This window comes from Labrus mixtus, chromosome 16 (assembly GCF_963584025.1).
Source record: "Labrus mixtus chromosome 16, fLabMix1.1, whole genome shotgun sequence".
Lineage (NCBI taxonomy): Eukaryota > Metazoa > Chordata > Actinopteri > Labriformes > Labridae > Labrus > Labrus mixtus.
The window spans coordinates 22,363,971-22,385,713 of record NC_083627.1 but is presented as its reverse complement, the minus strand read 5'-3'; the positions used below and the strand labels follow the sequence as shown (position 1 = coordinate 22,385,713).

At 38.7% G+C, this 21,743-nt stretch overlaps 2 protein-coding genes across 4 annotated transcripts in view; one reads left to right on the top strand and one right to left on the bottom strand.

Annotated features, from left to right (window-relative positions):
- Positions 1-359: 359 nt before the first annotated feature.
- On the bottom strand, positions 360-14,429 carry tmem64 (transmembrane protein 64). Its single transcript, XM_061060141.1, has 3 exons — positions 12,862-14,429; positions 5,087-5,242; positions 360-3,752 (listed from the first exon to the last, which is right to left on the bottom strand). Exons 1-3 carry the CDS (start codon positions 13,570-13,572, stop codon positions 3,561-3,563), a joined length of 1,059 nt encoding a protein of 352 aa, XP_060916124.1. The 5' UTR covers positions 13,573-14,429; the 3' UTR covers positions 360-3,560.
- A 2,855-nt stretch (positions 14,430-17,284) lies between these two features.
- Positions 17,285-21,743, top strand: part of necab1 (N-terminal EF-hand calcium binding protein 1) — a 174,888-nt gene continuing 170,429 nt past the window's right edge. For 2 of the 3 annotated variants that reach the window (XR_009676093.1, XM_061059141.1), the window contains exons 1-2: positions 17,287-17,495; positions 19,528-19,552. Coding sequence is in view for 1 of the 3 variants with exons in the window: in XM_061059141.1 (XP_060915124.1) it covers positions 17,406-17,495; positions 19,528-19,552 (115 nt within the window). In the remaining 2 variants the exon portion in view is untranslated. Of the gene's footprint in view, positions 17,496-19,527; positions 19,553-21,743 lie in introns of all 3 variants that reach the window. The other variant, XR_009676094.1, reaches the window with a different exon arrangement.

Here is a 21,743-nt window from a genome sequence, read left to right as displayed (position 1 = left end):
GCCTGCTGACAAGCAGCACCTCTGTATGTATGTATGAATGTCTTTGTACTGTTTTTATGTATTGACTGTGTGGATCTCTGATGAAAACCAAATTGTGCCTCAGGGACAATAACGATTTTCCAATCCAATCCAATCCAATCCTGTAATGCCCTTCAGTACATTTCCCAAAATGCTTTGCAAAATGCCTTTAAAACCCAAGTATGATTGAAAGTAATGTTTTGGGACATCTGTGTAAAGGAATTTCTTCAACATGTTTAAAACATAAAAAAACAGAACAATACGTTTTCCTGAATGATGATTCAAATGTAGCCAGCGTGTGTAAATGAACAGCATGCAAAAAGAGTCCAAGTAAACACATGTAAAAAGTCGGACAGTTTTATTTTCTCTCTCATAAATAACACTGAACAAGCATTGTACAGTGATAAATATCTATATTTATACACTGTAAAATTCTCTGTATTACAAAATACAGCATTTGTGTAATGCACTTGATACAAATGGGAAGTGTTGCATTTCACAGCACCAAACGAGACCCTTTAGGTCGACCCTCTGACTTCATGATGTCATACTGTACTCCTTCACAACAGTTCAGGTGTGCAGCGACAGCCCAGATACAGGTCTCGTGTGTGTGTGGGTGTGTCCATGAAATGTACTTCCCTTAGGAATCAGTTGTTGCATAACTATATCTAGAGTTAAGTAGAGCCCACCTAGGAAGAACCAAAAGCCTTTACTGTGAAAACTGCTCATTTTTTCCACATTGTCAAGTTTGTAAATCCCAAGACCAGGATATTTTGATGTGACAGATGATTCATTTTCTGGTGTGTTTTTTTAAAACAGGAATGGTTAAACATCCAGTTATTATTATTTTTTTTACTTAAGAACAGAACAGCTTCATTGAAATCGCACTTCCTTTGGAGGTTCAGAGGTCGTTGGTGTCAGGTGGATGCTTTGTGTTATTGTTTCTCATCACAAACTGGGGATTTTCTTATTTTTTTTTTAATTCGGATGGTGAGATTGGTGTAAAAACAGTTTTTACACAAGTTACTGAACTCTGTCTACTTGTACCTTTTTATTAAATCTTAAAGACTGGGGGAAATGACTTAGGTTTGATTTGCTTAAAGTGAGTGAGGCGATGGGCGGGGTTTAGGGACCTTCTGAAGAAAGTGCTTCAAATCTAAATGTAGCTGTTCCGGTCACAGACATGTTTGTGTCTCTTCCCTATCACTGGCAGAAATTCTCCATCAGAGGCAGCGGGAGGTAACAGGCAGGTCGAACACAAACACAAACCTGGGAATACTGATACTCAACCTTACAGGGGACAGACAACTCCAATGCAGTTTTTGTTCACTTTTTAAGAAAAGAAAAAGAAAGTAAACACTTAGGTAAAGATCTTATTGGTAGGACTTTTATCATGTTTTTGCTTTCAAACATTATTGCTGAATTCAGACAGGAAGGGGCCGTTTCAAACAAAACAAAGCATCAAAAATAACTCTACAGTGATTTAGAGCAGTGTTTCTCAACTGGTGGGTCGGGACCCAAAAGTGGATCGCAGAGCCATTTTCAAAAAATATGGTTTTAAAAAGTCTTTGAAAGTCTTGTTCTGTCCGGTCACATTTTGTACTGTCTGAGGTCCAAACTACATAATCTTTCATTGAGCAAATCTGATTGGTTGAAAAATATCTGATATTTTGGTCATGAGTTGGGGGTGGGTCCTGAGGCTAGACCAGTTGAGAACCACTGATTTAGAGGACTGACAGCATGGAATGTGTTTTTTTTTGGGGGGGGGGGGGGGGGGACGACGACATTTAATCTGGCTTTGATGGCGAAAGAAAATCAAAACAAAAACTGCTGTGTCAGCATTATTTAACAGGCATTAGTAGAAAAAAAAATACAGGGACATAACGGTGGAAATTTCACAGAAGAGCCCTTATTATTCCTCAATCAGACATGTCTGAGGAGCAGCATCACAATAATTAATGTAAAAAATAAAAAGTATTATCACATTCATCACTTAAGTGTCCGTGTTGTGTTTGATTGTCGGCTTCTGAGACACAACAGTTCCAACCTTTGTGCAACCAAACCCCTTCCTGGTTTTACGTCTCTGTATGAAAATAATCTTGTCGTAGTGGACTGTGCAAAAGAATCTATAAGTAGGATAGCTTTGTTGGTATATTATTAAGAGCTTAATCAAGAAAGGATTATTCACAAATACATTTAAAAACAACAGTAAGTCATAAAAGAAGTAAGTCACATGTAGCCTCAGCTCAGGTGGGGCCAGTGTCATGGCGTCTGAGAAGTGTTTTTCAAATTATGGCACAAAAAAAAAATAACAGCCTCTCTGCCTCATCTAGTTCACCATTTCTATAATGCAAGTAAAAACCTTTGATCAACACAGATCTTGTTATTTTTTTATGCATTATTGATTAGTTTGGTTTCAGCACTGAAATATGACATTCATGCCATTTCGTCATCGTTCATCATATTGCACAGAATTGTCAAAACTACGACCCTAACCAAAAAGTATGTTAATGTAAGATTGTAAGATTCTCTTACGGCGAAAAACAAACAAAAATAAAACGAAAAACGAAGGTAAAGTCAAATCAAAAGGAGATAGAAATATTCTCAGGAAAAGCTGGACATCTCAGTTTCAGTTTGGTGTGGGAATCTCTCCGCAGCAGAACATGTTGGCTGTGCTGCTGGAGGAGCTGATCACGCTGCAACTTTCTACTTTCCTGGCAGAAACATTCCTGAGTTTCCTGCTGTGAAATATGCTCTCCTCTCCAGCTGCTCTTATCAAAACTGCAGAAGCGCTAAAATGAACTTCAGGCAGACACGGCCAAATCTGCTGATGTGGTGGTACGCCAGCAGAAATCATACGGTCAGAGATGCTCAGTGAGAAAGCTTCCCCCCCCCCCCTCTCTCTCTCTCAATAGTCCAAAAATAAGACACTTAACAGAAATGTTCTGGACTAAACCTCACCGACACATCTTTAAAAAAAAAGATCAATAATGCCCTTATTATTTATGTTGAGAATTAGCACTAGACCTAGAAAGTTAATAATAGTAGAGACACAACAGATGTAGTATAGAAGAAAGGTGCATAGGCTGGCATTCTTTGACACTGAAGTGGAAATGTGGTTCCTTGGTTCTCTAGGAAAGCTCCAGATTGCACATTCATTGTGTTAGCAGGCAGTTTTAGCCTAGCTTCTATTGAATAACTCACTCACTCTGCCACCTCTGATATTTCTCAATATCATCATTTCATTGACATCTCCTGTAACAGTAAATGTTAAGTACCTTAAGGAAAATCATTTCAAAAAACTGAACAAAGACTCCCAAGACGATGTAGCACAAAACCATTTCCATCAGCACCATTTCTTCTTGGACCCACACTTCTACAACTTTGTACCGACCAAAAGACGTTTGAACATTTTATACCAGCACTAAGAACATGTTCCAGAGACATCATCGTTACTCGGCTCGGTTCCCTTTAGCTCGGAGGTTTTTACAAGTCAGTGACCAGGCTTGTACAGATTACTGCCTGGGGGTGTCAGTCCTCAATCACACCACGTTAATGCAGTTTCCGGCGCTCGCTGTCGCCCTCTTGCTGCAGTAGGTGAATCCGCTGTGATTGGCGGAGGAGCCGTTCATGTGTGAACACTTCAGCTCCATCTGGCAGGCGGCGATGGCTGCGTTGAGCTCTACCTGAGCACGGTGCACGACGTAGAACATCAGGCCGATGCTAATGACGATCTGCAGAGGACAGAGAGGAGGAAGTCGCTTTTTGTTTGGTGCTTAGGAGCAGAAAAAGCTCTAGACTCGGTCTGTTATGAGACCTTATAAGGACAGTCTCTCTGAACGGAGCTGAGAAGCTAGTTAGCTACTTGGGAAGTTGGAAAGTCAACCTAAAAAATGTATAAATAGACATTTCAGAAAAAACCCTTTGGATGACTTTCTAAAACTTTAATTGGAGTTTTTCACAAACTTTGACATTTTCATTCAGGAATTTTCAATTGGACATTATTTGTAAGTTTCTTGAAATTTTTAATCTACATTTTTCTGAAACTTTTGGGCATTTTTGGGAACATTTGAGAAATGTAAGAAAACTCCACACTTTTGTAAATGTTTGAATTATCATTTTGAAATATTTGCACAACTGTGAAGTCTTAACATGGACATTTCTTGAAACTCTTATAAGTTTCATTAGGACAAATTGGAAATTTTAGGAAAATGTCATATGGAAATGACTGAAATATCTACTTATGGAAATTTTGTTAAACTGGAAATTTTCTTTTGAATTCTAAAAAACTTTTGAGATTGTTTTTGGAAATTTAAGAGAATTGCATTTGGAAAATTTCAAAAACTTTAAATTAGATTTTTTTGGAAACTTTCTGAAACATTTGGTAACTTTTTGAAAAGTCAAAGTCTTTGCATGTTAGAAGCGTGTCCTGAAGTTCTACAACAGCACCAAATAATTGATCGACTTTCGACTTTTATCTTCTCCCACCACTCGTGTTAAAAAAAGTCCTTCAGCACAACTGAGGCCAGCTGACGATTAGAGTGACAGCATTCCCTTCTGCATGAAACATGGATACCTACTTAATCTTAAACCTTTGACCCCTGACTCCTTATAAACACTGCAAACAACCGCTGGTCTCTGAGCAGCTGTGAGGGTTAAATTCAGCTCAACAGGTGTTGGAAATGTGGCGCCAGCTGTAGATGACCTTTGAGTGAGCTGAACAGCACTGTGGGAAAACGTTGATTATCTACATAAAGCTTAACATGCATGTGGAGGTTTATGTAACTTCAGACTTGGACATGAAGTAGGCGTGGAATCTTTGCAAAAGGATTAAGTTTGACTGTTTTGTTTAAAAGATCTATTCTAAATGTAACGAATGGGAAAATGAACTACCAAACAAAACGTCATTGAAGACTGGTTAGTCAACAGCTGGCAGTACCCTTGTTAAGAAACATCACAACCTCTCTTTAAATGGGTATATGCTACTACTAATCATTCACTCACTGAATTTTAAGCCTCAACTAAAAAAAAGGCGAAATCAAGACATAGTGCAGTACCACCACCTCACCTGCAGGCTGAACACAAAGTAGCCGCTGACGCTCTGCTCGGCAATGACGTCCTCCATGGTTCGAAGCGTGGTGCCCAGGTAAGAGTTGAGAAGCTGTGTGGGCAACAGACCCACAGAGGAGGCCACCAGGTAGTTTGGCAAGGACACGTCTGTGATCTGAAAAATCATAAAGAAAAGACAAAAAAAACAAAAGAATGATTTCACAACACTGGAAAAACTATACTTTACGCTTCTGCATTAAAATTAGAAAATTACAATGGATACTACACCTGCCTTGTTGAATCTATTTAGGTTAATCTTAAATCGTCAAGTTACACAAGCAATTATTAACATTTCAGAACTCAAATTTGTTTGTTCAAATACCTGAAACTAAAGCTACTTGAATAGCACGCTGCTTTGCACAATTTCTTCTGCAAAAATTAAGAAGATTAAGGTTTCAAAAAGAGTCGAAAGGTTTGGGCTCAACAAAAACTTTGAGAGATGGAGAGATTGAAAAAAAGGTCAGTTCTGATCATGATGTGAGTCTTTAACAATTTGACCCCAAACTCAAAACAAAGGTTCATTCAATTGGTTTTTAAGTTAAAGTCTTTCTATGTGATTTTTCACACTTAAATATAATATAAATCAAATATATCCTCTGAAAATAACTCTGTGAGTCATGACTGTCTACAATGGGTGTGACACCTGAGTCCCACTGTCTGTGATGTTTTCAGAGTCCTATCTTCAGTTTGTTTACATCGCCGGGACGGCCGGCTGACTCCTCCCCTCGTGTATAAAAGTTGTTTAATTCAGGGACTAGAGAAAAGAAGAATAACATACTGTACTCACTGATTAACTGTGTTTCTAGATCACACTCATTTCAGGTAAATTTACATGCAGTGTGAAGATACGAGCATAATAAAGATCTCTAGCATTAGCATGCTAACACAACAATGCATCGCAAGTTGTTTTGGTTTCATGCTGGTACTCAAGGGCGACATCTGCTGGATCAAAAAAAAAATCACATATAAAGCCTTTAAAGCAAATAAAGTAAAAAAAATAAATAATAATAATAACATGCAAAGTTGACAGTTCGTTGCATGTAAACCTCCAATTCAGTCACAGTACACAGACACAGAAGTACTGTGCTAACATACATATATTTCATTATAGTATTTTTATATTCTGCTACGTTAGACTTCTTCTCCACATTATATACCTCTACCAGGTCTGCAAGATTATGGCAAATATCATAATCGCAATTCTTTTGATTGATATTGAGATCCTTTTTATTGATTTGACTTTTAACGTTTGAAATAAAGAAATCAAACTATTGTTAAACAAGATTACTCGTTGAATTTACAACATCTGCATCACGTCGAACTTTAACAGTCTTAAAACTTTGACCTACCTGAGGCCAAAAGAGCTCAGATCATTCTATATGTTTCATTATTGAAAACTCTCGCATAAAAAATGATGCCTAATGAGACGTCTTTTTAAACTTCCTCCTTCCACTCCAATCTATCTTCCATGACCCCCTGTTTGGGAAACACTGCTCTAAACAAGCCTGCAGTATAAGAAGTAGCTCAAACAAGCTCCAACTCAAAGTAACCACAACAGTGAAATCCTTTTTTCACATGAGTGCATCAGTCCCAACAATCTATTATGTCATGTATCCTCACTTCCCAGTGACTTCTTTCCCTGATTTCCGACTCTATCCACTATCCCATCTCTACAATTTAGAGTTAGGGTTATATAATGGTGTTTCCCCTACCATTATATTGGGGGGGCGGGCCGTCCCCCCAATATAATGGTAGGGGAAACACTGTATATTTTAGCTGAAGATACTCATATTCAAAATGCAGGTCTTATACTCTTTGGCATGGCTGTACTGGTACTTAAATAAGGGATCTATAAACTTATCCCACAACTGAGAATGTGTCCAATAGATCACCAATTGACAAAACAAACTTTAGAGGAAAAGAAGCAGCACATTTTCCTTCAGAATCTGCCTCACCGTGTTAAAGTTGGCAAAAAGATTGTTTGCATGTCATTGGATGTCTAGCTGAGCGTCTCATTTCATATCTCATTACAAACACTAAATATAAACAAGAGTCTGTGTCGCGGTCACACTTGATCCTTTGATTAAATGATGACATAAATGGACGTGGTGGTGTGGTGTGCTACTGCCGAGCTCGACGTGACCTTGGCTCTGTGTGCACTGTGACCAAACTCTGGTTGATAGCGGTGAGTCGAGGGGGGGGGCCTTAGCATGTCGCTGCAAGACACCGCGTGAGCTGGAGTTTCTCTGTGCAATGACAGATCTCAAACCCTCTCCTGCTATCACCAAACTGATAATACATGTCTTAGGACACTGATGTCATGAAGCTAGTTAAACGAGCTAATGTTGCTATCAAGCTAATGTATGTATCTAGAAACAGGCTGTTCTCCTTGAGAGCTCAGCGCTGATGTGTCCACACTATGTGTCAACACAGTCCAAACGCCTTCAGCCAATCTCTGAGACATGACATGCGAGCCTGCGACGGCTACAAAAGAAGAGGGAATATGCTGTCTTCTCTTTCATTCCTGAGTCGTGAAGCACATGTCCTGTGAGCTCCCTCCCTTCCCAGGCATGCAGTGCACGCAGCTGTCTAATACACGGCCAGGGGAAAGGGCTATTCAATTGGTCTTTTTGTTTAACTGTACATAGAATTACCACTGAGCCTCCCACTTGCTTCTGCAGGCCTGGTTATCAAGATAATCTAAAAAAATTTAGGTTTAAAAACACCCATCCTCAGCTTGACCTGATTTATTCAGAGCAGCAGCAATGCAGGCCTGAGTTTGTGCTCGTAAACAAAAAGAAGGGAGTGGGGTAAGTCGACTACATTGTACATTTTAAGGACTGTCTCCGGGAAGCTGTTTTCCTTTTCTGAGTGCAGGGTTTACACCTGTGCAATCAGTCGCCACACAAACATGTTTGTTTGTGGTTAGGGGCCCGAGTAGACACAATGATTATTACCCAGATTGCTTCATCAACTCATCATGACAGCAGAGGAAGATGATGGCAGACCATAAAGCAATTCAAAAGGTCAGAATTCTGTGATTAATGTGCAGATGTAAATATGGATTCTTTGTCTGCATGGTACATTTTTTTTCTTCCAAACCTGTCCTCCTGTTTTGCTAACTGCTGCAGTCTTTGAGTCGTTTCAGGTTACCCGCTATAATGTAGCACCATCGACTTCAGCAGAAAGAAGTGGGGTGGGCATGATGAAATGTAGCCTCGTCCACAGAAAGTGCTTACCAAGGGCAGAGCAAGACAACACATAACTCTACCATGATCCAGTACAGGCCAAGAAGTAACCACCCACTTTTAGTTTCAGCTTTTTTATTATGGCTAGTAAGATCATAAAGATACAATATCAGCAGGACGTCATAATGAGTCTCCAGGTAAAGATGAATAACAAGGTGTACAGTGAGAGGTGGGAACAGGGAGTGAATGTGGAGCAGGTGAACTCAGGGATTCAGCTCATTAGCCTGCTTCTGTCGGGGCTGGTTAAACCCCCCAAAGAGGGCTGCACTCTGGTGTTAAGTTCTCAAACTAGAGAACAAGTTTCACACTGAGATTTGTGCATCCCCCCCAACCTTGAATAATTAGCCTTGTTACAACGGCCCACTATGTAAGCACTAAGAGTGAACCAGGACAGTAAAGTTGTGGGCCATATAGCTAAACAGAGATGCTCTTATACAGACTTATCCTACCCAACACCTAGATTTGAGAATTGGCCGATAATGAGTACACCTTAAATACCAGTGCCATTCAAAGTGTACACATAATATTGGAGGGAAACCCAAGATTGATGATATTTGCCAGCTAATTGGTAACAGTATTGGATCTGGACATTGACATTCAACCTCACATTATCACAAGAACCTCTACATTGTTTTTTTGTACATTTGTGTTTTTGTGTGTGTTTGGGTCCTGTGTGTTGAAACAGTATCTCTAGGTGAGTAATTAATGGACAAATCATAAAGGTGAGGTTGTGCTGAAAAAAATGATACCAGGCACTTATATGATAAACATTTTTAAAGTAGTCAGATAAAAGTAAAATGACAATTATAGCAAAACGGCCAAAACAGCCTCAGACCTCAGAGGGTTAAGTATATAGATGCATTAATAAGGATAGTGAATTGATAACAGCAGATAATCAGTAGCTTAAAAGAGCTCAGTTATGCTGATCCATATGTGGTTTCCTGCCGCTCTGAACAAGACGTTATGAGAACTTCACGAGACTTGCCCACCACAGTAGTGTTTCAAGGACACGCCTACCCGGAAGCTGAAAGAAACAGCAACTGAAATGAACCTTTTCAGGGAGTGGCTGAAATAAGATAACACTAATGTCAATGCAAAATCTGCCAACAAAAGGCTAAAAAACAGGGTAAGACTATGCTCAAAATGTAGGCTTATTTATTTAAAGTAATTTGATACGTCTATGTAGCCTTTAAGCGAACAGTCTCATGGGCATGGCAATGAGTCAAACACAAATGAGCTGCATTTTCAAAGACAAACAGCTGTCATAAGTTGAATCTAACCAGCAGGAATATGACAAATGTGACCTGGCATACAATATGACCCACTTTTGTTGCACTTGTGTGTTGAGATGCTTGATAGCTGGCATCCCTTTGGTGAAAGTGTTTGCTTTTCTCCAGTCGATAATGACCCAGAGAGCAAACTTAAAAAAAAAAACAGTATTTCACAAGTCTGTCAACTCTCCAGCCATTTAATTTGACCCCTTTGCAAACAGATTGCAGACTGGAGCAGCAGCACTGCCAGTGTCGGCGGCAGGAACATGTCAACACTGTGTAAACGTCTGTCCCTTTGACTTTGACACCTCATTTTCACCGCTGCACATTGGAACAGTAAGTGCAACGTTGTAACCACCGTTAAAGCCTGATTCCTAGCATGAGGGGGACAGGTCAACCTTTTGGACGCAGAGCTGTGTCCCAACCATGAGGCAGAGAGTATGAAACAACGACAAACAGAACAGAAGCCATTTAAGTCAGTCAGGCGAAAAAAGACCATCTGTCGGGTTTGTAGGTCCTGTTCAGAGAAGAAGCCTTTTTACAGGTGGACAGTTTCACATAGTGCGGCAAATGAAGAGGTACTGCTGTCTCAGTTTTTAGCATTTAAAACCTTTTCTTCTTTTATCACATCACAGCAGCCTGAAAGAACATATTGTAGAACAGGTTTCTTTAACCTACAATTCAAAGCAGACATAGACTGAAGATGTAGAACAATGGAGGAATGGATTTGCCTCTCTTATTGACTTAATTAACTTATTATCTCCGGTTTCATGATCAGCTTAATACGTCAGCTCCAATAATCCCTTCCTCAGTGTCACAGCCTGAGCTTTTGAATTCGAGACGCCTTTCCAATAACAACCTATAAGTCATTGACACGGGCAGCAGAAATGTTTTCTGGAAGCAGTGCCCATTGCAGCTACAGTCAGCTGATTCCTGGGATGATCTCACCCTCAATGTTGTCAAATGACTGTGCCTAATAATCATCAGCTGATGGGATGTGTTCCAATCCTCATGTTGAACTGAAGTTGCACTGATGAATTTAGGTCTCCAAAAGTAAACAATGTACACTGACAAAGATATTGTATGATAAATTATAGTAGAATTTATATGTATTATTTTATTTCAAAATTTCTGTTGACACCCTCAAGACAGAGTTCAGCACTTAATTGCAGAGAAATATTGTTGAGGGTAACATCAACTTGAACAAGGTCTCTCACGTTTTGCACCACCTTGCATGTTAATTGTTGGGCTTTGAATCAGTTTCATTACAAACTGTACTATATCCCCTCTTTAGACACTGATAGGATATGATATCCCACAGTATGTGACCATTTTTTCATTTGAATTAACTCAAGGGCTTGCTATAGACATGTGACTATCACATACAGGCCCATTTTATTCAATCAGCTACATTAACATCAGCTCTCAAAACACAGCCGTAATATGATTTTTAATGATGTGAAAAACAATCAATAAATGTAAATACAGGAACAAATTGTATGAATGTATCAGTGGAGTTAATAATGGGAAGAATAATCATCAGATCCTATATTTGTTCTAAATACAAGGTGGGGGGTAATTTCAGCTGTGACAAAGTCACACCTATTTGAATGCTGTTGGCTTTTTTTGGATGGTGTTAATAAGGGTGATAATGAGTAAATGGAACTGTTGAAACGCTAAAGGAAAAATAAGCAGATCTTTATACAGCAGAGATGTGAATCAGTCACCCCAGAAAACGTACTGGAGTTTGCAGCATGCAATTACTGTGCTTGTGAAACTCACTCACGTCATTTTCCTTTTTCCTGCCTCGAGCCTGTGCATCAACTCCTTCATGCTCTGAGCTATAAATGCCTTTCAAGCTCCCCACTTTGTACCCACTTCTGGATGTTTGTGCTACTGCTGGTTTGTTCCTGTCAACACTATTTTGAGTCCCTTCTTGGCATATACGTTTCCATAAACAGTCCAGTTTTTCAAAACAGCTTTGGTTTAGACGGGATGAAAAGCTGCTTTATGGTGTGGCAATACTTTTAAAATGGGAATATTGCACTTTTTAAGCTAGTTGTGTAAAAGCTTATTTGAAAGATTAATTTTGCCAGCCTAATCATTTTAATTTGTAGGAGAAATACTACTGTGTGCAGGGAATCATTCTGAAATCTGGTACCAGTGAGGAAAACCCAGCTCAGTGTAAGAGATACTGTATAATCTGGTACAATCTGGTATAGTAATAAGAGTTTCTTTGCAGCAGTATGGCTTGCACTACTCCGGAGATCTTCATGCCTGAATTGCTCCATAACATTAAGTCCACCCTCGGGTCTGTATTCTACATTTATCACTCAATTACAACAGTTATAACGTCTCTCACGTTGCATGAAATCCCATCTGATTTTCAGTAATACAGTTACTCATCCTTAGGGGCATTTAACATTTGGAGGTATCAATGGGTTGACTGTGGAGGGTAATCAGTAAGTATAAATTATTCATGAGATGCTTGAAGGTCAAGGGCCTCAGGTTAAGTGTGGGAGTGTAGCTGAAAGCGACTCCCTGGTAATGCAGGTCACTAAATAGTGTTTTTATTGTTTTGACCAGTGATTTTAAATTTAACTAAAAGAAAACAACATATTATCATCATCATGTCATCATCTCTTTAGGGAAAAACGTTTTTTCCAAATACCTATTTAAAAAAAAAAAAAAAATATGAAACTGATTTCAAAAAATGTAAAATAATTGACGTCTTGGGGCTATAATAGAGTCCATTTCTGAGGAAAATTTTCTCTTTGTAGAAGACGAATGATTTCAGTTCTTTGGGGACTTGCCTTACATTTATGTCTGCTTTTACACCATGGTTCGCCTTTAACATTGATGTAACAGGTTAACTAATATGTCCAATGTCTGACATTCATTACAAAAAAAAACGATGAACGGTATATATTTGAATAGCTCCAGTCTGTTCATTTCAATCTGTTTCTGGCTAGAAACAGATTTAGGTTGGTAGTAGGTTGTAGTGTAGTAGGTTGGCCAAGCAATAAGAAAAAACATTTCCCTCAAGGTCAAAGGTTAGATTCTTGTGACTGCAAGTGAACTTTAGTAAGGACTTTGCCTCGAGCTCTTGTGTTGCTGAAACTTGTCTTGGTTCAACCTACATGAGTTTACAATAAACAAAACATGACTGTTTAAATGTCCATTTGGAGGGAAAAGGACGAGTGTTTTGTACTCACCGAGAAAACTGCATTTTGTAGCCCAAAAGGTATGGGGGTGAGTCTTGCTAAGGCCACAACTTTGAGTCCACTTCCTCCTTCCACCACTCTGATGACGGCGCTGAGCTGCTCGCTGTTCCCAACTTTGTTCAGCACCCAGTCAGTCAATAGTCGTTTGCACACCAGGTGTGCCACAAAGGTCCCAATCAAAACTCCAACCATAACTAGTCCCATCCCCAACACAAAGCCGTAGAGGTAGCCAGCTGCCACATTAAGAACAATATAACCCCATCCACAAGGGAACGACACGATAATCAAACCAACAATAAACAGCATGGCTCCCACAAAGCTGTCCAAGCTCTCCACCCAGAGCAGCAGGTCCTTGAGGTATTGGCGCACCAGGGCGACCGAGGAGAAGCACACAGCGGTCAGGATGCATGCCAGCAGGGCGCTCTTGAAGCAGAAGGTGGTGATGCAGCAAGGGTGCCTGAACTCGCCGCTGTTGCTGAAGGTTGTTCCCCCTGCGGCACTGACGACCTCGGGGTCCCCGTCTGATTTCCCAACGCCGGCCCCTGTCTCATCGAAGGCGCTGCATATCAGGATGTCGATTTTGTCACACTCCTCTGTGGCAGTCCTCTGCAGCCAGCGGTTCAGCTGAATCTGCGCCTTACCCACTGCATGCTTTACAAGCTTGGTGAAAATCTGCATGCTCGTGGACCCTGATATTGACATGTTGGCCCTCAGGTGAGCTCTGGGGGGCCAGCAGCACGGCTCAGATGACCTGACCTGTAGACAGCTGTGGGGGGTTGAGATATCCAGACAAGTCTTCACATCCAAAAGAAGTTCATGTCGAGCAAAATCTGTTTGTTGAGGTTCAACAAAAGCAATAATATATGATCTTTTTAGTAGATGGCTTCAGCAGTTTTAACACATTGTTACGCAACTGTGACGTGGGACACAAAGATGAAATCCGTCACTTTCCTTTGCCATTACATTACCAATGTAACAACGTTTATCTCGGGTACACCAGCTGATCACATCGCCGGTCCAATGACTTCAAAGTGCCAGGTTTGTCGTTTCTGCCCGAAACACTCGCCATACTCAGTTTGCAGCTCTCAGCCCGGGACAAAGTCAAAGGATGGAGAGAGTAGTCAGGACGGAGGTGACAAAACAACCCAGCACTCTTTTAGACTTAAGACTAGAATCAAAGTGGTACCAAAATGTCAACTTCTTATGACCCGACCTGCATCGCCATCCAGCTAACGGGAACACACTGGTTAGCATAAATCACGGCTAACCCACTCCTGTCGTGAGCTGAAATAACTCTGCGTGCAGAAAGTCCAGCGTTGCATTTCAGAGACTCTACCGTCGTGGCTGCTGGCCTCCGCGTCGGCTTCTCCCGTGGAAACGAAGCGACAAACACGGCCACAGAAGTCAGAAGAAATGAAAAAAAACCTGGTTGGTCCTCCTGCTAGCTCGGTGTTGTTGTTTCTTTCGCCGCCCTCCGTCCACAGTGGACGCTGATGCTGTTAAAGCTATTCATACCGACCACTGTTTGTGTCCCAGAATGCCAAGTAACCCGCGGACACGTGACTATCCCGTTAGGCGTTCTTATCCAATCAGAGAGCCCCGTTCGCCATCGCGAGATTTCCGCGAGGTTTCACTACAAATTATGTTTGTTTTGGATCAATTAACTTAAACTGGTTTATGCTGCGGCTAGTCTGATGTCAATTACGCAGAATTAATTAATATTTTTTAATTTTAGTAATAATAACAACTCTTTCCACAAGTGGAGGTGTACATACTTTGTATTATTCTATTATTGTATTTTTTCACCCTTTATTTAACGGATGTAAATATGTGTGATTTTTAACTTCTTTTTAATTTTTTCTTTTTAATAATTATATTCCTGCTTCCTGTTTTCTAGAGCTGTTGCAACGCAAACATTTTCACCATGGGGGATCAATAAAGTTTATCTTTGTCTCTATCTTCATCTTTATCCGGTGCTGAGAAATTGTATTCACTTACATGTTTTATTGTTTTGCCTCATCTTAGAGGTTTGAATACTTAAATAATTAACAGGGCGATAAAATGTAGCCACATCTCTCACACACATTCACATATTATCAGGAATGTTTATCAATAAGTAGGAAGCGGTTGATGCTGCTCTAATACATTTGACATTTACTTAATAATACATTATGCAACATCACACATTAACATTGATTTTAATGTTGCTTGCAGAGGAGCTTTAGTGATCCTTTATGCTGTTGTATTTATTTACCCTATACAACAGCATCCAAAACTATGGATTAATTAAAGGTGTCGGCATAAATGTATTTAGGAAAATCAAAAACTAGAAGTATAAAACTTAGCTGAGTAGTTTTGTTAAATAGCCTGAAATAGCGAATAGGATGACCTACAAGTAATTCTAATGTGTGTTAAAGTAAATTAGGCTACTTAAGGGAAAAAAACACTATTAACTCTGACTAACTATAAGGAATAAATAAGATTATGTTCATAAACTGTGTCTAAAGCAGCATTGGTGGAATCATTTATTACCTCCTTTTCTAACACCTTCATTAAAGTAAAAGTAATAGCACAACAAACTTACATAATTAGTAGGCCTAGATATAATTGTGCATTTAAAAGTCTTATAAACACAGATCAATTAATAAAGACTAACCCCTGTAAGAGTTTAAAATGATTATAGACAGTACATCATATGATTCAACTGTTATTACTGATGTACAAACACATTTTAGTGGAGAGTGTCGACAGCTTGGCTTGCACTGTTAAGTTGTTTCACCTCTTGTAGTTGAGGATCAGTGTCATGGTAAGTGTTTGCCTTTAAAACAGTTGGAATGGTGCATAAAGAATTAAACAAGCACCTCTTAGTTAATTTTTTCTTATCGGAGGAAAATGTACAATAAACTAATCCCATAATTAGCTGTGTTGAAAGAATTACTCACATGCTTTACTCAGGTCAAAGTAAACCTCTGGAAATATTCTAATACCAGGAAAAGCCATGCGTTGAGTTTTTTTTCCAAAGGATAAGACCCCAAATATTATCAACAAAATGTACTCAGAGTATAGCAGAAAGTAGTTTTGTTTGACTGAAGAAAGGCTTATTTTGTGGGTACCTTTCGAGTTGTTTGGTGTTGGTGTAAACATAATACAAAGGCTGCTCATGTTGTCATTTCAAATATTTATCTGTTCAAGCAGCTGCTAAATAAATACTACAACCATAGCCCTCTAAAGTAGAAAATTAAAAATGAAAGCATCTTAAAATTGTGGTTCACATTTGGTACTGGAGTAATCAACACATTTTAACGCTGGGAATGATTGGCATGGACATCAAACATTAGTGGAGATCATGTCACACCATGAAAATGTCTATTTGTTAAAAGAAAAAAAAATGTAGCTCAAAATGCAAGTTCTCTAGTACACATTAAAGTTTGTAGTAATACTCTCCTACATTGTCCTGTATTAATGAAAGTGTACAGTATAATGAAATTGCCTGAAGGGAATCTCCTGCTTGGCATGCTCACCATAAATTCATAATGAGGGGAGTGAAGCAGACAATATGTGCATTCATGCATCTACCACAGCCTGCCGAATGGCTTCTACAGCTGTGGACTTTGAGTTGATTTTAAGCAACTTTACTGAGTTTTTATTAGCTGACATTTTCTAGAAAAAACAGCCGTTCTTAACGTAGTCATCACTTTTACAGACATCAGTACAGACCATAGTATCAGCTCTGCGATTTGAAGCTGTAATGGTCAGTTTGTTAATCTGGTGGGATTTACAGATGTACTGCTGACCTGCTCCAGTAGATGGAACTCTTGCATAGTTTTACAACCTCGATATGAACACCTCGTAGAATTAAGTTTATAACTCTGTAGTTTAGAACTGTAGTTAAATGCAACATTCAAAACATGAAAACAAGCTTTTTAAATTCATTGCCATGTACAACAATTCATTTTTATCATTCAATTTCAGTTATATTCACAAAGTGTATTTTCCCATTTTACCCTTAATGGGATGAATTAGCAAAATTCACTGAATTTCCAGACTATGAGACTTGATGTTTCACGTTCATCATGTCAAAGACTATAAAGACAAAATGAAATGAAATGATCTTGAGTCAGTAGAAGGTAATGAGCCTGTGTATTGAGATGCTGAAGTGTGAAACACAATGAAATATCCTACAGGCTACGTATACACCTGTGACACTTGGCTGTCAAACAGACATGTGTTACAGGTTTGGACTCAGCTTTGAGATGAGCAGAAGCTGAAGGGACGACAGGATGGGACAGTCTTTGGTACCGGTCGGAGTGTGAAGACTGACACTACAAAGAAGAGGAAGTATGGTGCTTTTTCTTTCAAAACAAAAGCGCAAATCATCCCAAAACGTTTCGAGTGTGTCGGAAGTGGTGTGTTGTATTCTGGGGGACTTGACACCTGTCTGACAGTCTCTCTCTTTGACTCGTAGAGCTTTGATCAGGATAAGAGGTTCACTCGGACACATTCCTCTTCAGTTTGCAGCTGAAGCTACATTTTGAATGATGGATTGTTCAGAGGAGGTTCAGTCTGTGTGTGAGGAGCCCGGCGCTCAGATCGAGCTCAAAAAGGGAATGTCGATCTTCATTGATGTAAGTAAAATAAAACATTTTTATTTCCTAACTTATTGTTGCAAATGTGTTAATTGAAATGTAAAACAGTGACGTCTCATTTTGTTTTCGATTTAGCATAAAACTTAATTTGTCAAATCAAAACAGGATATTAAATGTCCGACTGTAATAAAACAAAAAAAGATAAAGATTGTTGTTGTTTTTTAATTAAAAAAGAAGAAGAAATTAACAGTCCAAACAAAGCTATCTTTTAGGGTTTTGGATCACCTGAATCAATAAGGACTCTCATCTTGTTTGCAGGGTACAGAGGGTTCCTTGTTTCAGAGAATGAATTAACTTGACAAGGCTGCCCTTTAATTTCGCTTCATGGTGTGAAATTTTACAAGCTGGCCATCTTTTTTTTTGTGTTAGGCTCCAAAAGCAAATACCAAGTGAAGGAAATGTTACAAGTTTGATGTAATTTATGCTCATTTTAGCATCATTTGGAAAACACGTCTATATTGAGAACTTCTTGAATTTAAAATGTACTTTAGATCTCTTAACATGATGGCAGATTAAATATTAAAATCACATCTTTCATGCATGTCAGTGCATAATGATCCTATCCAAATGCTTCTCTCTCCCTCTCCCTCTTACCCACCAGAACCTAATTTTATTCCCCCCCATTCCTCCACTCACACATCGACTTCAGATGTCTCAGACATAAACCTGTTGTCAGTGTGCTCGAGACGCACAGAGAGTGTGGATGCACTTGGGAATGATCAACAGTGGAAATATGTGTATCCAACACATCAAATGTCTCATCAATGTTGAACAGGTGCTTTACCTTCTGGCTCTGAATGTCAGAATGAAACCACCGCCTGTCTTCAGGGGTGAAATGGTCGACAGAGTGTTGCGTCTTGATGTCTCTCACAGAGCTCTGACAGTTTGTTTTGTATCATTAAACACACAGGTTGAATCCACACTGTTTCCTCCATGCAGTGTGTTTTTCTTTGTATTTGTGATGCTGTTTAAGTGTCTTCATCATCATTTAATAGTGGGGAAAAACCAAAGGATCGCCGTCTTTTCTAAGTCAAACATATTATGATGTCACGTCTTAGATATAAAAGATTAAATGATTTGTGTGTATATCTAAATGAGAAAATCCAACGAGCCATTGAATTACCATTACATTTTCATGAAAGTCTTAAACACAAGTAAATAAAAACAGAATTATTTGTTATAAGAAGAATTTTGAGAGATACCAGCCAAAGCCAGAAATATTCAATTTACATAAATGTGATACAGGAGGAAGTAACACAATCTCACTTTGAGATACAAAAACTGTCAAAAAATGAATTTTTATAATGTATTTTTAAAGAAGCTGCTGATTCATATTCTGTCATTCATCTTTAAAATTGAGAATTTCAGATAAAGACAAAATGTATTAATTTTTGTAATCAACTGTAGTTTGCTTATTTATTTGTGTTGTTTGATTCTACTGCTGCATAAGATGGAGAGAAAAAAGTTCTTGTTCAATTCAACTGAGTTTATCTAAATCATTTCAGAAATGTAAGTTAATAATAACAGCTAAACTATACTGAGTTATGTATATATCAACAAAGAAAAACTGTATGACTGATTTGAAGTAAAGTATTAGAAGAAGGTGAGTGGATGTTTATTCATTTAGACAATCAGATAATCTAGAGATGAAGGGTGTTGATGCTCAGTTTACTTTTTAACATCTAGATCATGCACGCAAAGTATTATGTTAATTTAGCCCATGAGTTGATAATGTGTTAAAGCCTGTTGAAATTTCATCTAAACTCGACTCAACCCGACAACATGAGAAAGTAGGCGAAGCTATTTTGAGGCATTTGGATCCTTTTAAAGCTGATGTGGTCATCGTCAGTGAGCCTTTCATCTCCTCTGGACTCTGGGACAGGACTATAAATAATTAAATGACACACTGCTTTTTAGAGTGTGATCAATCACACACACACACACACACACACACACTTTTACTTTGATGATGTGAAACCTTTTTGACATTGCCCCTTTTTTTCCTTTCCAGATTTTACGGCGAGCTGATAAAAACGGTAAATAACAACTCACACTCACTCCTCTGTTTTGGACTTTATTTCATCCTCTCTGTGTCATGTGTGAAAACAGATTTTCTTTCTCAATGAAATTCTCGCCACGACTGTCTGCTAAAACTCTGTCAGTTTCCATGGAAACAGGAAAATGACCATACACACGGATGTCCAATATCAAAACGTTAATGAAGAGAGAAAAAAAAACCTGCACCAGTTAGAGGTATTTATCACCAGCCCACACTCAGTAAATGGGTAAAAATAAAAGTTCCAGGCAAATATTCACATATTCATGCCGTGGTATCAGATCTAACATAGTTTAGATATTAGATCTGAATCCAGGTTAGTCCTGCTCCCCTCAGCGTTAATAATCTCTCTTATAGAGTGTAAAAAGCTTGTAATTCAAAAAGAAAAGGTGACATAAGAGTGTGGATAGCTCGATTTTATGGAAGACAGGCCATGAAATCTAATCTATTAAGTCTAAATTATTCAGTCAACACAGTCTGATAGACTGTTCCAATTTGCTGAACTTGTCTGCTGGCGACTGACATTACAGTTATACCATGGCTAATCATCTTATACCTGCCTTAAAGCACTTATATCTTTCTTCAAAGTTCCCTATGACAAATAATTTTTGTCATAGCGAGCTTTTGCCTCCAGCTAGTTAGCTTAGCATAAAGACTCAAAACATTGGTTAAAAAAATCCACCTACAAACAATTCTGAAGTTCAATTCCTCTGCCTTTTTTTTTTCATTTTTTTTTTTCACATTACTTATGTTTAAGTGTCATATCTTTGATATAAACAACATTTATAGATCTGAAATACGTTCCCTGTGAAGTGCTCCTGACAAGAAATAGTCCATACTATTTAGCTTTTCTATTTGCTTTTCACTAATTATTAAGATGCTGAGATACTGGTCAACTTTGGATGCAGCCAGGCTACCTTTCACTCTGTGTGTAGTATTTATGCTAAGCTAAGCTAAGCTAGCTGAAGCTTCATAGTTTGGCATTATGGTAGGAGGGTGGTTAACATATAACGTATGGCAGAAAAGTAAATACTTGAATGAACAGAATGTTAAACTGCTCCTCCGAGGTTTGTGATCTAACCAAATTGTCTTAACTTTTATCAACGAGAAAATCACAGGTTTTCGTTTTTTGCAGATAAATGTTTACACTATAACACCACAGTATGACGTCTTATATGAAGCTCTTCAAGGAGTGTGCTTTAGATAATCTTTGGCATAATGTAGCATTTAATCTTGATGCAGAATCTGCTAGAGCAAATGTATTCTTGTGACAAAAAGTATGCCCTGAGTATTTTCATAAAAAAAAGTGTTTTTAATAAAAGCTGGTTCTGCTGCTGGATCAAAAAATCACATATAAAGCCTTTAAAGAAATATTAAGTGTTCATGAAAGCAAGCTCAAATTGCTAAAGTCATTCATAGTGACATGGCAGTCGAGTATGCTATGTTAAAATGAATTCCACCTGTGTGTTTGTTGCTGTTTCCTTAGCTAGTTATTTCTTAGCTAGTTATTTCTTAGCTAGCTCTTCGACACTGACTCACCATGTGCCAGATTTATGTGCATGTGATTTTCCCTGTTTTGCATCCTCCAAAAGAGGCTATTGCCTGCAGCGTTCATAGTGACATGACAGTCGTAGCGAGCATCACCTCGAGAGCAGCAGGTCAGCAGTGAACATTTACATTTCAGCCACCTTATCCCCCACAAGCACAAAGAGAGCTGCAGCCACAGCTGTGTGAACATCAGGCTGTTTTTAGTTGGTTATCTAAATACTGCTGCAGGATATTGTGTTTTTTTGGGGCCGCTTGTTTTGAACCTCGGTTTATTTTCCCGTCATGAATCTTTCACTCGGTGTGGGCCTTTTTTGTTCTAATCATAATTGTAGAGCTTCAAAGCATTAAACAGCTCATTGTTTGAGATTACCATCAAATTTGATCTGATGACACAACTGGTAGTGATCTTTGGTGCATTTTAATAAGCCCAGTCAGTGCCCCAGGAGGTGGACTAAAATTCTCATTTTGAAGTTATTATGTAAATTTCCTAATGGAATGAGGAGGAATAAAAATCTTTTCTCCTGATTATCTTAAAGTCTCTTTTATTTTCATGGTATTTTCTGTAAAACACAGATCTATGATTTATAGTTATTCTTTTTCTATGATCCACCTCACCTCACAGG

Bases quoted from the DNA above. Each gene is read 5' to 3' on its own strand.
- tmem64 (XM_061060141.1), bottom strand. From the start codon at position 13,572: ATGTCAATATCAGGGTCCACGAGCATGCAGATTTTCACCAAGCTTGTA. The intron at 5,243-12,861 runs GTGAGTACAAAA...ATGATTTTTCAG, and splicing joins TACAAAATGCAGTTTTCTCG to ATCACAGACGTGTCCTTGCC. The intron at 3,753-5,086 runs GTGAGGTGGTGG...TGTCCTCTGCAG, and splicing joins ACTTTGTGTTCAGCCTGCAG to ATCGTCATTAGCATCGGCCT.